Source organism: Oryzias melastigma, linkage group LG15 (assembly GCF_002922805.2).
Source record: "Oryzias melastigma strain HK-1 linkage group LG15, ASM292280v2, whole genome shotgun sequence".
Lineage (NCBI taxonomy): Eukaryota > Metazoa > Chordata > Actinopteri > Beloniformes > Adrianichthyidae > Oryzias > Oryzias melastigma.
Genome location: NC_050526.1, coordinates 7,612,178 through 7,624,774, shown reverse-complemented (window position 1 = coordinate 7,624,774; position 12,597 = coordinate 7,612,178). Strand labels below are relative to the sequence as shown.

The following is a 12,597-nucleotide window of genomic DNA, read 5'->3' as shown; positions in this document are numbered from 1 at the left end:
GTGTTTCTGTACCGGAGACAGCACCAAGGAGAGACTATGTCTCTCGGTTGGTCTAGGAAAGTCTGTCTCGGTGTCCCCCCAGAGAAGCTGGAGAAAGTGGCCGGGGAGAGGGAAGTCTGGGCATCTGTGCTTAGACTGCAAACCTGGTCTTAAATGAGCAGAAAAAGACTGATGGACGGATGGAAGTATTGAGTGAGGGTGACCTTCAGGTGAAGACACGATGACCAAAGCCTATCAAAGTAAAGAAATGCAGGCAGGTGTGTGTTGTGACCATGACCATTCCCAACCTGCATGTCCTCATCTTCATTTGAGGTTTTCTGTAACAGTTGGAGCATGCTTAATCTCAGACTAAAGGTCAAAAGATTGTGTTACAATTCTGAGGGATAAAATGCAATGTTTGGTCTCGGACTCAAAACTGTGGGGTTTCACTTAAATCACTGGCGGCCCCATCCTTTCTGAGAGGAACAGAGGCTTTTCTCCTGTGAAACATCAGGTCAGAAACAGATCTAATCTGTATTCATCTCTGGCCTGGTTCCAAAGCTGCAGCGGCCAGTCCTCTTTCTGTCAAGGAGGAAATAAAGCAGGGGGGCGGCTGGAGTGATGTGAACTCAGAGCTCAGCCCCCCCCCTTTAGCAAGCCAGCCTGAGAGGAGAAAACGCAACCAGACCCCCACCCCCCTAAGACTAACACAAGGAAAGGTGTCCGAGTCCGAAAAAAAGCTGGTTCAGAATCTGCATTCTGGAGATCCTCCTGATGATCATCTTTCTTGGTGAGGATGATCCAAAACAAAATCACTCTTTCATGTGATAAGAGTTTGGTCTTTTTAAACCCCTCCCATGAATTCTTTAGTTTTCTTTTGAGGAGCTTGTTTGATGGAAGTGCTGCTGCTTTGGACTCAGATTTCCATAATTGAGCTGCTGAAGTGCAGTCCCGACAGTCCTCAACAGGCCGGATCAGGAGATTCACTGTGAAGGAACCCTCACACACCTGAGGAGCCGTACAGCAGGTTTTAGACTCGGCCCTCTGAATAAAAGCTCATCTCAGAACTTTTAGGTATGAAGTCACTTCTAAAAAGGTTTTTCCTAAATTAGTGAATAAAATGTAAAATAAAGAATACATTTGTAGTCCTCATGAAAATAGTTTTATCCAATTCCAAATAAAGTAACTGAGTCAGACTCCTGTAAATGCTTCAACAATTTACTTTTCTGAGGAAAACAGAAACTTCTTGCGTGAACGTCTGAAGGACAACAGAGGCTCCTTTCACAGGACGCTCCTGAACTGAGTTTACACCCGTGATCCCATCATGCTCTGCATGTTTGCTGGCAGTTGGATCATCAGCTGCCGTGCACGAGCGTTTAAAGGCAGAAACATTTCTGCTGTGAAAAACAGGAGTTATTCAAGCCCTAAAGTTGTTTGGGCTTTCTGTTCTCCACTGAAAACTCACCCACATCTTTTCCTACGTAAAGAAGCTTTGGGTTTCTACTGATAAAAGCTCCAGAAATGGCTTTCTTCGAAGAACATGATTGACATTTACAATGACACAAGCTCATGGACGCACAGCTGCACAAATATTGCTTGTATATTTTATTTTATGTACAGTACATGTAGAAAAGAAACAAAAAGTAGCCATTAGCATTGACCAATGAGGGAAACAGTAGACAGCCATGTTTGTCTTCCATGTAGACCTGCACTGCTCAGCTCCACCAGTCAGAGGGGAGACACCCCCCCATAGGGGTCCTTAACTGACCTGCTCCTCTGCAGCTTCACAGTTTTCTTACAGCATGTTCACTTCTTTGCTACCCAAAAACTCAAACTTTACCTAACATTGAATGGGGGGAGGGGTCAACTTTTATTCCCTTTCTTCCAGTAAAAACTTTTAGTGAGGGGTCTGTAGTGAGTTGATTGAGAGGAACAGTCAGAATGCAGGACTACAGCCAACACAACCATCTCTAGGGGTTACAAGTCAAGGACACTCGTGGACTGGTGAGAAAGTAATGGGTAGTCATGAAGACTCAGAGAAAGTCAGATAGTCATGGAGACTTGAAAATAGTCATGGACAGTCGTAGATAGTTCTGGACAGTCTAGGAGACTTGAAAATTGGCATGGTCAGTCATGGAGACTCGTAGATAGTTCTGGACAGTCATGGAGACTCAGATAGTCCTGGACAGTCATGACTTGTAGATAGTCGAAGCACATAGGCTCCTAAAGTCCCTGCTGCCCGTCAGAGCTGCTTCCTGCATTTCAGACAGAGAGCTCACTGCAGGCCACCAAGGTACAGATAAAGTGCTTTTTTTGCTTTAAATGTGTCCCCTTAAAGACTTCAGGGTAAGAGTGGAAGTTAGGACATATGGAAAGTGAAATGGAAGGAAACTCGACATAATACAGGACAGAGTTCAGCATAAATACATCCACAACCCATGTCACAGACGGATGAAAAGACGCGTCACGAGGGGAGGGGTCACTACCGTCTCTGATGGTGCCACTGACATTTTTAGCAGTGAGAGGCTTCAGAGTAAGACTTTAGGAGTCCAACAGTGAGGAGAGGAGCGAGTCTGAAGAGGCCTCCTCTGGCTGGACGAGCTGAACCTGGTGAGGTCCATAACAGCAGCACACTGGGAGGGGATTTTCTTTTTTTTTTGCGAGACTGTAGTGAGAAGGTTCTAGATCCTGATAAAATATTACAGATAATAAATACATTCAGGTCCTTGTAGTGTTTCGGCTCTATCTGAAATATGATCAAGTCTAAAAAAAAAAAAAAAAAAAGGAGAGGAAAAGTTCATACACGCCTGGCCTCGATATTTTTTTGCTCCCTTTTCCAGTCCGGCCAAAATCCATTTTGGCTGCTCTTTCTGCCCCCTTTGTGAAAAAAAATCAGGGGCAGGAGAGAAAAAAAAAACCAGCATAAAGTAGAAGCCGTGGCAACCGCACATCGTTCCTCCTTTATGACAGAATCCAGAAAAACCTGGGAGACCTCTGGAGTCCTCAGCCTCTGCAGAAGAGAGGAAAGAGCAGCACATGAGGACAATGAGCAAACAAGAAGCTCTCAGATCTGCTGTCCTGTGGGGTGGGGGGGACAGGGATGGCAATGGTCTCCATGAAGCAAAGAACAAAGGGTGGAAAGAGAAGCAAACAGGCTTGTCTTGAGCTTGTGTTTTTTCTCAGAGGCCACAAACCCACAGCAGCTGCTGTAAAGACCAAAGTCTGACCATCCCTGTACCCACCATGACACCCCCACGACACCCCCACACCAGGAAGCTCAGACTGAGCCAATCAGCTCTGGATGAGGGTTCCCTCTGCTGCAAGATGCTGCGCTGCAGTCCAGCTCTACAGTAACTTCATCAAACTGAAGAAGTTCATATTACAGCAGGGCAAAAAAGTATTCAGTCAGCCACCAATTGTGCAAGTTCTCCCACTTAAAAGAAAGACAGAGGTCTGTCATTTTCATCATAGGTATACCTCAACTATGAGAAACAAAATGAAAAAAAAAATCCAGAAAATCATTGTCTGATTTTTTAATAACTTATTTGTACATTTTGATGGAAAATAAGTATTTGGTCACCTACAAACACGCAAGATTTATGTGTCTCACAGACCTGTAACTTCTTCCTCTGTCCTCCACTCCTTACCTGTATTAATGTTTAAACTGGTTATCTATATAAAAGACACCTGTCCACAACCTCAAACAGTCACACTCCAAACTCCACTAAGACCAAAGAGCTGTCCAAGGACACCAGAAACACAAATGTTGACCTGCACCAGACTGGAAGACTGAATATGTAATAGGTAAGCCGCTTGGTGTGAAGAAATCAACTGTTAGAGCAATTATTAGGAAATGGAAGAGATACAAATCCACTGATAATCTCCCTCCATCTGGGGCTCTCCGCAAGACCTCACCCCGTGGGGTCAAAATGATAACAAGAACAGTGAACAAAAATCCCAGAACCCCACGGGGGACTAGTGAATGACCTGCAGAAAGCTGGGGCCACAGTAACAAAGGCTACCATCAGAAACACACTAAAAGGACTCAAACCTGCAGAGGCAGACGTGACCCCCTGCTAAAGCCAGTTCATGTGCAGGCCCATCTAACCCTTTGTTCTATCTTATGGAGTCCAGATAACCCAACCCTTACATTGACATGTTATCCATCCCATGACAAATGTGGACAAAGTTGGATAGGGTTTCACATCTGCCACGAGCACCAGAGAAAATAAAAAAATCACTGAAAAAAAAAGTTCGGAGTGCTGTCTTGTGGGGTCCAGATGACCCCCCTCCCAACGTCAACATACCTAATACAGCACAAGGGCTAAGGTTTCCTAGAGAGCATTTGGATAAGCATTGGGGGAGTGTCTTATGGTCAAATGAAACCAAAATAGAACTTTTTGGTAAGAATCCCACTCATCGTGTTTAGAGGAGAAAGAATGCTGAATTGCATCCAAAGCTCAATACCTACTGTAAAGCATGGGGGTGGAAACATCATGCTTTGGGGTTAATTTTCAGCAAACGGACCAGGACGACTAATCCGTGTAAAGGAAAGAATGAATGGGGTCATGTATTATCAGGCTATGAGTGAAAAACTCTTTCCATCAGCGAGGACATTGAAGATGAAATGTGCCTGGGTCTGTCACCATGACAACCATCCTAAACACACTGCCCAGGTAACGAAGAAGAGGCTTTGTAAAAAACATTTCAAGGTCCTGCAGTGCCCTAGCCAGTCTCCAGATCTGAACCCTAAAGAAAATCTTTGGAGGGAGTTGAAACTCTGTGTTGCCCAGCGACAGCCCCTAAACATACCTGCTCTACAGGAGATCTGATGGAGGAATGGACCAAAATTACCAGCAGTAGTTTGTGAAAACCTTGTGAAGACTACTTTTGTTATTGACCAAATTCTTATTTTACACTACAATTTACAGATAAATTATTTTAAAATCAGACAATGTAGATTGCTTTTTTTATCATTATGTCTCTCATAATTGCTGTATACCCATGAGGAAAATTACTTACCTCTCATCTTTTTAAGAGGGAGAACTTGCACAGTTGGTGACTGACTAAATACTTTTTTGCCCCGCTGTATGAAGAGCATATGTAGGGCTGTGGATCGTTACTTAGGTGGCGATCCGATTCGATTCACAAATCAAGCTCAACAATTCATTAATCAAGCTCAACGATTCACAGATTGAACCACAATTCCTACTTTTTAATATTATGGACGTAGCAAACATTCATATTCAAGTATACAGGAGCAGACTGCGAGCATCCGAGCACCTGGAGACTCATTACAGCCCTAAGCATGAGAGCCTGATATTCAAATGAACAGGAGATGACTTGTTTCTTTGATTCACAGTGAAGTAAATGTTTCTACTTTTGGTTTGATGTTTCTGTGCAGGCTTTTAACTATAAAGACGAAGTTAGGCTGGGTATCGATTATAATTTCCAGAATTGATTCGATTCGATTCACAAGTGCCTGGATCGATTCAATTCTGATTTTTTTTTTCTCAATTCAATTTAATTTTGAGTTTACACATTTATACTCATTTGTTTAGTAATACATTAATAATCTACTATATATTTTGAATATATTTAAATGAATCTGATCCAGTTCACATACTGTAAATGTATCAGTGAAATAATGAGATTGTTAATATCATACAGTGTTACATGGATTCTCTAAAGGAGAAGTTCTAACTAAAATGTTCAGATCATTAACATTGGAAACATTGTTCTGCTTCTCCTGAAGGACGTTTCAGTTTGGACACAAGGTGGCGATCGCGCTACAGTATTACACCTTATTCTAGAAGAAGAAGAAAGAATGAGGTAAAAACTATGTTTTAGACCACTAATGGTTACTTTTAAAAAAAAAACGTCCTAAAAGAGTTTAGAAAATTCATGTCTGTGAGTTTATAAAGTAAACTAGTAAACTTAATCGATTCAAATCAATTAATCGATTTTATCAACCCACCCCTAGATAAAGTTTTTCATTCTTCTGGAGACCTGCAGAGCGGTTAACGTACAGCTGAGAATTGTGCCTGCATAGGAAGTTTAACAGACAGCCTGAGCCTGGTCTGACATTCAACCTCAAACATGATTACGAGTCAGGCGGCTGAAAATGGCAATAGCTCATTCTTCTATTGGTTCCTTCACACTTTGGGGGTGAACTGAACTAACCTATGTGTCGCAGTGGGAAAGCAGCGACGTAATCTCCGGACTCATGTGACCGACGGCCTTGGCTGCCTCCAGGATGGCTCTCCGGTACATCCCTTTCTTCTTGCGGTTGAAGCGGGACCTGAAGAGTTCCCGGAAGGGTGAAAGTTTGGCAACAGAGAGCTGGGAGGTGGTGGGGGAACCGAACCAGGCCACCTTTGCTTGAGGCCACTGTGCCTCACAGCTGGACGTCTCCTGTTTGCGCGTGCCGCTGATGCTGAGAACGCGCGCCGGCCACCAGGGGAAGCCATGAATCTTCCCCCACACAATGTCACCAACCGCCACCGCATGCCCCTCCTCTGTCACACATTTGGTCATGCTGCGGGTGTGAAGGCGCACGGTGAGCGGCGGCACTGTCTTGCAGTCGTCCTGTGGTGTGGCAGAAGACGAGGTCACTGAGAGGTCTTCGCCTGGAGCCAGGTCACACAGCTCTGGTGAGGTGCCGTCAGAGCTAAAAGACTTGGACTCATCCAGGCTATCGCTGCTGCACACCGACAGGCTGGAAGAATCTGCTTTACGTTTACGGAAATTGATCAGCAGGGTGAGGTCACTGTGGCTGCGCTCAGCCTCCTCCCCAGAACTCCCCGACCACAACTCCAGAGAGTTCTTCCCTTCTCCAGAGTCTTCAGAGTGGGGAAGACAGGGCCCAGGCACTCTGGGGCTTCGTCTCCTGGTTCCGTCAACAAGCTCTGCCTCATACTCCACCATGGTCTCCTCACTTCCCCTTTGAGGGGGCTTCAAACGAATCTTAGGGGATGGCAGGTCTTGAACCACGTTTGCATAGGGTCTGCTTAATTTGAGTTTAGGAATAGAGACCGTGAGGCCAGACCTCGTGGCATCCAAGATGTGCCGCTGTTCCTTGGTGGCATCGGCGGACACTTTGCTGTGTTCCTCAGCACCATTCTGCACCAGCTGTTTTGGACAGAAAGGCTTGACTGAGCCGTGAACTCTGGCGGGGATCTTTATGACCTCCCCTTTTCCCTGTGGAGTGCTGTAGGAAATCTTTATGACAGGACTGTGAGGAATGACATCCCCTGCAGGAAACTTCTCACCATCAGCCTCGCCTCTTTTGTCTTTCCTGAGACGCTTACTGTCAAGGCTGCTGCCGTTTTCCCGTCTTTTGGTATCCTTGGCTGCAACAACATCCTCTTTTCTAGAAAACTTAGATGGAGCATCCTTATAATTTCCATCATCGTCGCTGTGTAGGGTGTTCTCTTTCCTTGAGGTCTTGGCATTACTCAGGCCGTCTTTGCTGTCCTCGTCACTGTTCAGTGTGTTTTTGCACTTTTCACAGAGTACCTGTCGAGGCCGCAGACGTATGGTGCTCATGGTCATGCGGCCAGGTTCTCGTGTCCGTCTCTTTTTTCTCTTTATCAATCTTGGAGGGGGCTGTGGGACCCATTGGCTGTAGGTGTGACGCACCCATAAGGGCTGAGGAAAAGGTGCTCCTTCAAAATAAGGAGGATACGGAGTCTGTCCGGGCGGCACAGGTGCTGGGATGGGGCCTGGTACAGGTGCAGCGGGGATGCTGCTTACAGGGAGCGAATTCTCATCCTTTGGTCTGTGCGGAACCCGGCTTGGGGATTTGGGAGCGGGCTCCTCACTCAGAGTTTCTGGGACTTCACAGGCTGGTTTAGTTAAGGGGCAAATCCCGGGCTTGGCTGTGAAATCTGGCAGACAAAACAGGCCATTTCTGAAAGACAAGAGGAGAGAAGGTACTAAATCAGTTCTTGTGAGAGTGAACTGCAGACCAGAACAGCACAAACACAACACTTTCAGTAGAAAATATAAGCAACATCCACACACTTTTGCACATTCAGTCATTTAGCACGTAAGCTGATTGTGTCTGGGGGAATATGTGCATGTTAAGTGTCTTGCAGATACTTTGACAGACAGTTCAGGCAGTTGCTCAACCTGGTAAAGTTCACTAACACGTTTAATCTAAGCTATTTGTGTGTGTCAACGTCATTGAAAATTGCGTTTTCCCTACATGATTTTATCTTGTATTATTAAAAAAAGAAAAAGTCCAGCAGCCCTGCATTTAGATTACCTGCCGTTGGGTCACCTTTTCTCTACATTGAGATTGGCTGGGATTGGGTCACCTTTCATTCAGATTGGCTTGAATTGGGTCATATTTTGCTTGCTTTCAGGCCAGAGAAAATGAATGATGATGTAGTTGCTAATGCAGCACATTCTATTTACAGTATTCTTCCTATTGTATATTTGTACATAAGATACTGCTATCATTGTTATTTTTATTACTGTTATTATAATTGCTATTTGCACCGTGGATTGAGAGGAAGGAGATTTCATCTGTGCTGCGTTTCACATGTATATAGTATATTTGACAAATAAAGCTGACTTGACTTGACTTAACTAATGCTGCGTGGGTCACAGCAGTTACTTCGACAAGGACAGTATCAATACCAAGCACATAAAAGTCATGTTTCCACTGAGCGGTCCAGTACAGCAGGAGTAGTATGGTACAGTCCAATTAATTCTGGTGAGCGTTTCCACTCAGTTCAGGTTCACTTGTTTTCACGGCACAAACGTGGTGTAGACCGCTAGCGTGTCGTTGCAGTATGACGACTAGAAAAGCAACAACAATGGAGGTTATCCAGCAGCTCGTCTTTTTCTTGCTTTACTTTTTGTTCATAGTGTAGAACAGGAATTGAATGTTGTTTGAATAAAGATTCCAGGCGGCCAATAAGAATACCCCCATAAAGAGGAAAATGGAATCACTAGCTTAGTGCTATATTGCTGTCATCACTTTCTGCCAATCAGCGGGTGGCTACAGTGGCTCCACCCCCAACTGTCCCGTTCTATTATTTCTATAGACCTACAACGGCTGGGGGTCCTCAAGAAGTACGGGTTGGAACTGTTAAATGAGTCTATTCTTCAATGGAAAGGCTCAAAATACCGGATCAAACCGGACTGTACCGTTCCGGACTGCTCAGTGGAAACAAAGCTTAAGATATTTTGTGGCAACCAGTTCCTGGCCCCACCTTTGTAGGCTAAAAAAACAACTGAAACCATGCAAAACTTTTCAAAGCTAAAATAAAATATACAAAAAGAATAACTTCACATTCACATCCCAACACGACCAGAAACTGACACCTTTTTCTGTCATTTTGTGTAGAACTGTATGTGCATTGGGACGTGGGGGGTGTCAACTTTCTACCTGAGGCTACAAACTCAGAATTCAGATCCCATAAATTATTCCATCTCATACTAATGTATCCTCTTAAGAAACATCAAACAAAGCCAGAACTTTGCAGCTGTCCTTTCTGGAGTGGATGATGGGGAAAAGTAAGATGGCCAAGCTGCTTTATCCAAAAGACAACAGACAAAGAGTCTACAGGATGCCCAGGATCGCCCCCCCTCACCAACATCTGACTGAACAAAAACAATCCCATGAATCACTCGGGATTCAGAGATGCAGCCTTGAGACTTCAGTTTGTTTTTGCATCCGTGTGCGGTGAGATTATTAATTAGTTCACATGTGGGGAACCCATGTTTGGGCCTCCAGGGAAGTAGCTGGCAGGGAGCTGTGAGCGGCTGCACGTTGGTGAGGCCTGTTCCTCATACCTTTTCATAGGTGTCTCTAGAGCAGCAGAGCACAGACAGAGTTCCCTGTGACAGGGAACAGACAGTCCCTGTTTAGCAGAACAAGGACGCACAACATGACAGGCCATGCTTTACTGTGCCGTTGCCATTTTATGTTGTGTAACTTCATGGAAGAGATTGTCTAGAGCTGAAGATGTGACATAAAAAGCACGATAAACAATGACAGGAAACGAATTTGTCAGAGCTGAAAAGAAGTGTTCAAATTTTCAGAGAAGAGGCCTGGCAACTATTTTAAGGCCTCCCTGTTCCCATTCAGGAGGGTTATTCTCAGGGCAGCTTGGCTTCCGGCACTAACAAGGGGGGACACTTTGATACTGGATTTGTGTTAGTTTTTTAAAATCTGTGTCTTTTTTTTATACAAAACCGTCAAAAAAAAAAACAGGGTTCAGCGTAACTGAATGGGGATCATTTGAACTTGTGTATTTCTCTCGTTTCATTAAGGCTTCGCTCAATTTTTGGTTAAAAATGGCCCACTATGTTCTTTACTTACTGTCAAATCGTTTTAGATGACAACATTTAAATGTTATTAAATAAAAGGTCTCAATTATTGTACATTCCTATTGTTTCAACAGACTAAAATAAGCAGTAACTCTTCTCAGCACCAGCAAGACATATTTGTTAGTTTCTTTAGACAGCTTTAACAGAACTGTGTGTATTTATGTATCCATATAAATGTCATATGTCTTAGATAATGATGCTGTTCAGTGAAGGCCTTCTTTTACTTTCAACGTTTTAGCTTGTCTGGGTTTGATTAGGCTAACAATAAGCTACAGATGAAGCCTCTGACTGCTGCTGTAGAACAATAAAAGTCATTTACAATTTCTACAAACTGGGCTGCTTTGGTGACACAGCCGGTTAAAATCCGCGAGATAAATCAGATTTATCTTGCAAATCTAGGAGTAAAATGATACGAGTTTTACATTAGCCGTGAAGCTAACCCATAGCCACCTTGTCAGCTTCAATAACCTGTCTTTTTTTAGGCCAGGCTAGCTGCTAGCCAGCTAGCCAGTTAGCTTCGCGTTAGCTTCGTGGTTGTGTTAGCCATTAGCATCATTTTCCAAATTAATTTCGATGGGGAAAATTGAAGAAAAATCGTGGGAAATGCTCACTTTTTGTTGGAATCCAGTAATATTCCTGTGTAGTTCCTTTCTTGGTAAGTCAGCGTCACAACCAGTGTATCGTTGACCATATGATCGATGGTGACAGGGACCCGAGAGCCGGCCCGCAGCTCCTCGGCCACAGCCTCCATGTTTCCCGGGATGAATGGTCCGGCTTGGCGGTACTCGATCCCGGCCAACGGAGCCACGGTCACGTCGGCCCGAGATCCGTGTCGCTTCACTATCGGAGCAGGAGGCTACAGCCGGGCAGAGAGTGACGCCATCACCCCCACCGAGAGAATTACAACAGCGCTGCCGCCGCTGACATCACGCTCTGAGAGCCACAGGAGCCAAAGCCTCCAGACAAGGCCGACCCTTCCTCTGTGTCACTGCGGCGGCTCCCGCCGCTCATTACCGCACACTTTAACGGCGGAATGCGCGTTTCCCGCACAGGCGTGTGCGCCAAGCGGGTTGGGAGACGCCATCAAAAATCACGACCACACTCCGATAGTTTGATTTTTTTGGACGTTTATTGTAAAATCTACTGCGAGCTTTTAATTGAACGAAAATGCTATAAACCAGGGGTGTTAAACTCAATCCCACAGGGGGGCAAAATCCAAGAGATCTTAGGTCGCGGGGTGAGCAGGAAAAACATTTACTGAACGCTCTAAAATTATATTTTTGAAACTTTAAAATCGTAACTTTTTAACATAATTATGAACTAGATAGATAGCATTACCTGCTATAATTCCAGTGTGAATGCTGTAAACTGAATTATGCTGCTGAAGATGATAGTGCTGATAGCTGAAGATGCTGAAATTGATAGATAAAAACACTGAAGCTGATAGCGGAAAACACTGAAGCTGAGAGCTGAAAATGCTGAAGCTTATAGCCAGCTAAAATTAGTTAAATGCCAAATTAGCCACAAAAGACTTAGGTCAGTCAGAGCATCTAGCATGTAGCTGAAAAATAACTTCAAAATAGCCTTAAAAAAAGCTGAAAAAGCCTAAATTAGCCAAAACAGCTAGCATGGAGCAGAAATAATGGCTAAACTCCAAAACAGCTTAAAAGCTATTAAGAAATAGCCTAAATTAGCCAAAACAGATGGTATGTAGCTGAAATATTAGCTAACCTACAAAACAGCCTAAAAAACAAAACAAAAAAAGCCAAAGTTTGAAAGAAACAGCTAGTATTTAGCTGAAAAATAGCTAAACATTAAAATAGACTAAAGAAATGTAAAAAGCCTAAATTAACAAAAACAGCTACATTTTAGCTGAAAAAATAGCTAAACTTTAGAATAGCCTAAACAAATTAAAAAACACCTAAATTAGCCAAAACAGCTAGCATGTAGCTGAAATTTTAGCTAAAATCTTAGTAAATGCCAAAATAGTCCGACATGTTAGCACATTGCCAATTTTTAAAACTATATAACAGTATTTTTTTAACATAATTATAAATAATAAAAAGGTAGAAATATTATTCCCGAAAAAATCAACTTAAACCTTAAATAACTTTCAATATTTTACTCTCCATAAAAAATTGTCAAAATTATACAAGTTAGAAATGAGCGCAAGATAACATTGGGTCACTAATAACAATAAAATAAAATGATCTGGAGGGCCGGATAGAATTACCCGGAGGGCCAGATCCGGCCCCCGGGCCTTGACTTTGACAC

The 12,597-nt window shown here is 43.7% G+C and overlaps 1 protein-coding gene across 1 annotated transcript; it reads right to left on the bottom strand.

Annotated features, from left to right (window-relative positions):
• Nucleotides 1–1,561: 1,561 nt before the first annotated feature.
• Nucleotides 1,562–11,426, bottom strand: pwwp2b (PWWP domain containing 2B). The gene is made up of 3 exons (XM_024297494.2): nucleotides 10,935–11,426; nucleotides 6,163–7,891; nucleotides 1,562–2,989 (listed from the first exon to the last, which is right to left on the bottom strand). Exons 1-2 carry the CDS (start codon nucleotides 11,072–11,074, stop codon nucleotides 6,163–6,165), a joined length of 1,869 nt encoding a protein of 622 aa, XP_024153262.1. The 5' UTR covers nucleotides 11,075–11,426; the 3' UTR covers nucleotides 1,562–2,989.
• Between the last annotated feature and the right edge of the window lie 1,171 nt (nucleotides 11,427–12,597).

What these genes read in the sequence shown, in the direction of transcription:
- pwwp2b (XM_024297494.2), bottom strand. Translation starts at nt 11,074, where the DNA reads ATGGAGGCTGTGGCCGAGGAGCTGCGGGCCGGCTCTCGGGTCCCTGTC. An exon ending in TTACTGGATTCCAACAAAAA is followed by an intron (nt 7,892 to 10,934) that starts GTGAGCATTTCC and finishes CTTGTCTTTCAG; the next exon opens with AAATGGCCTGTTTTGTCTGC.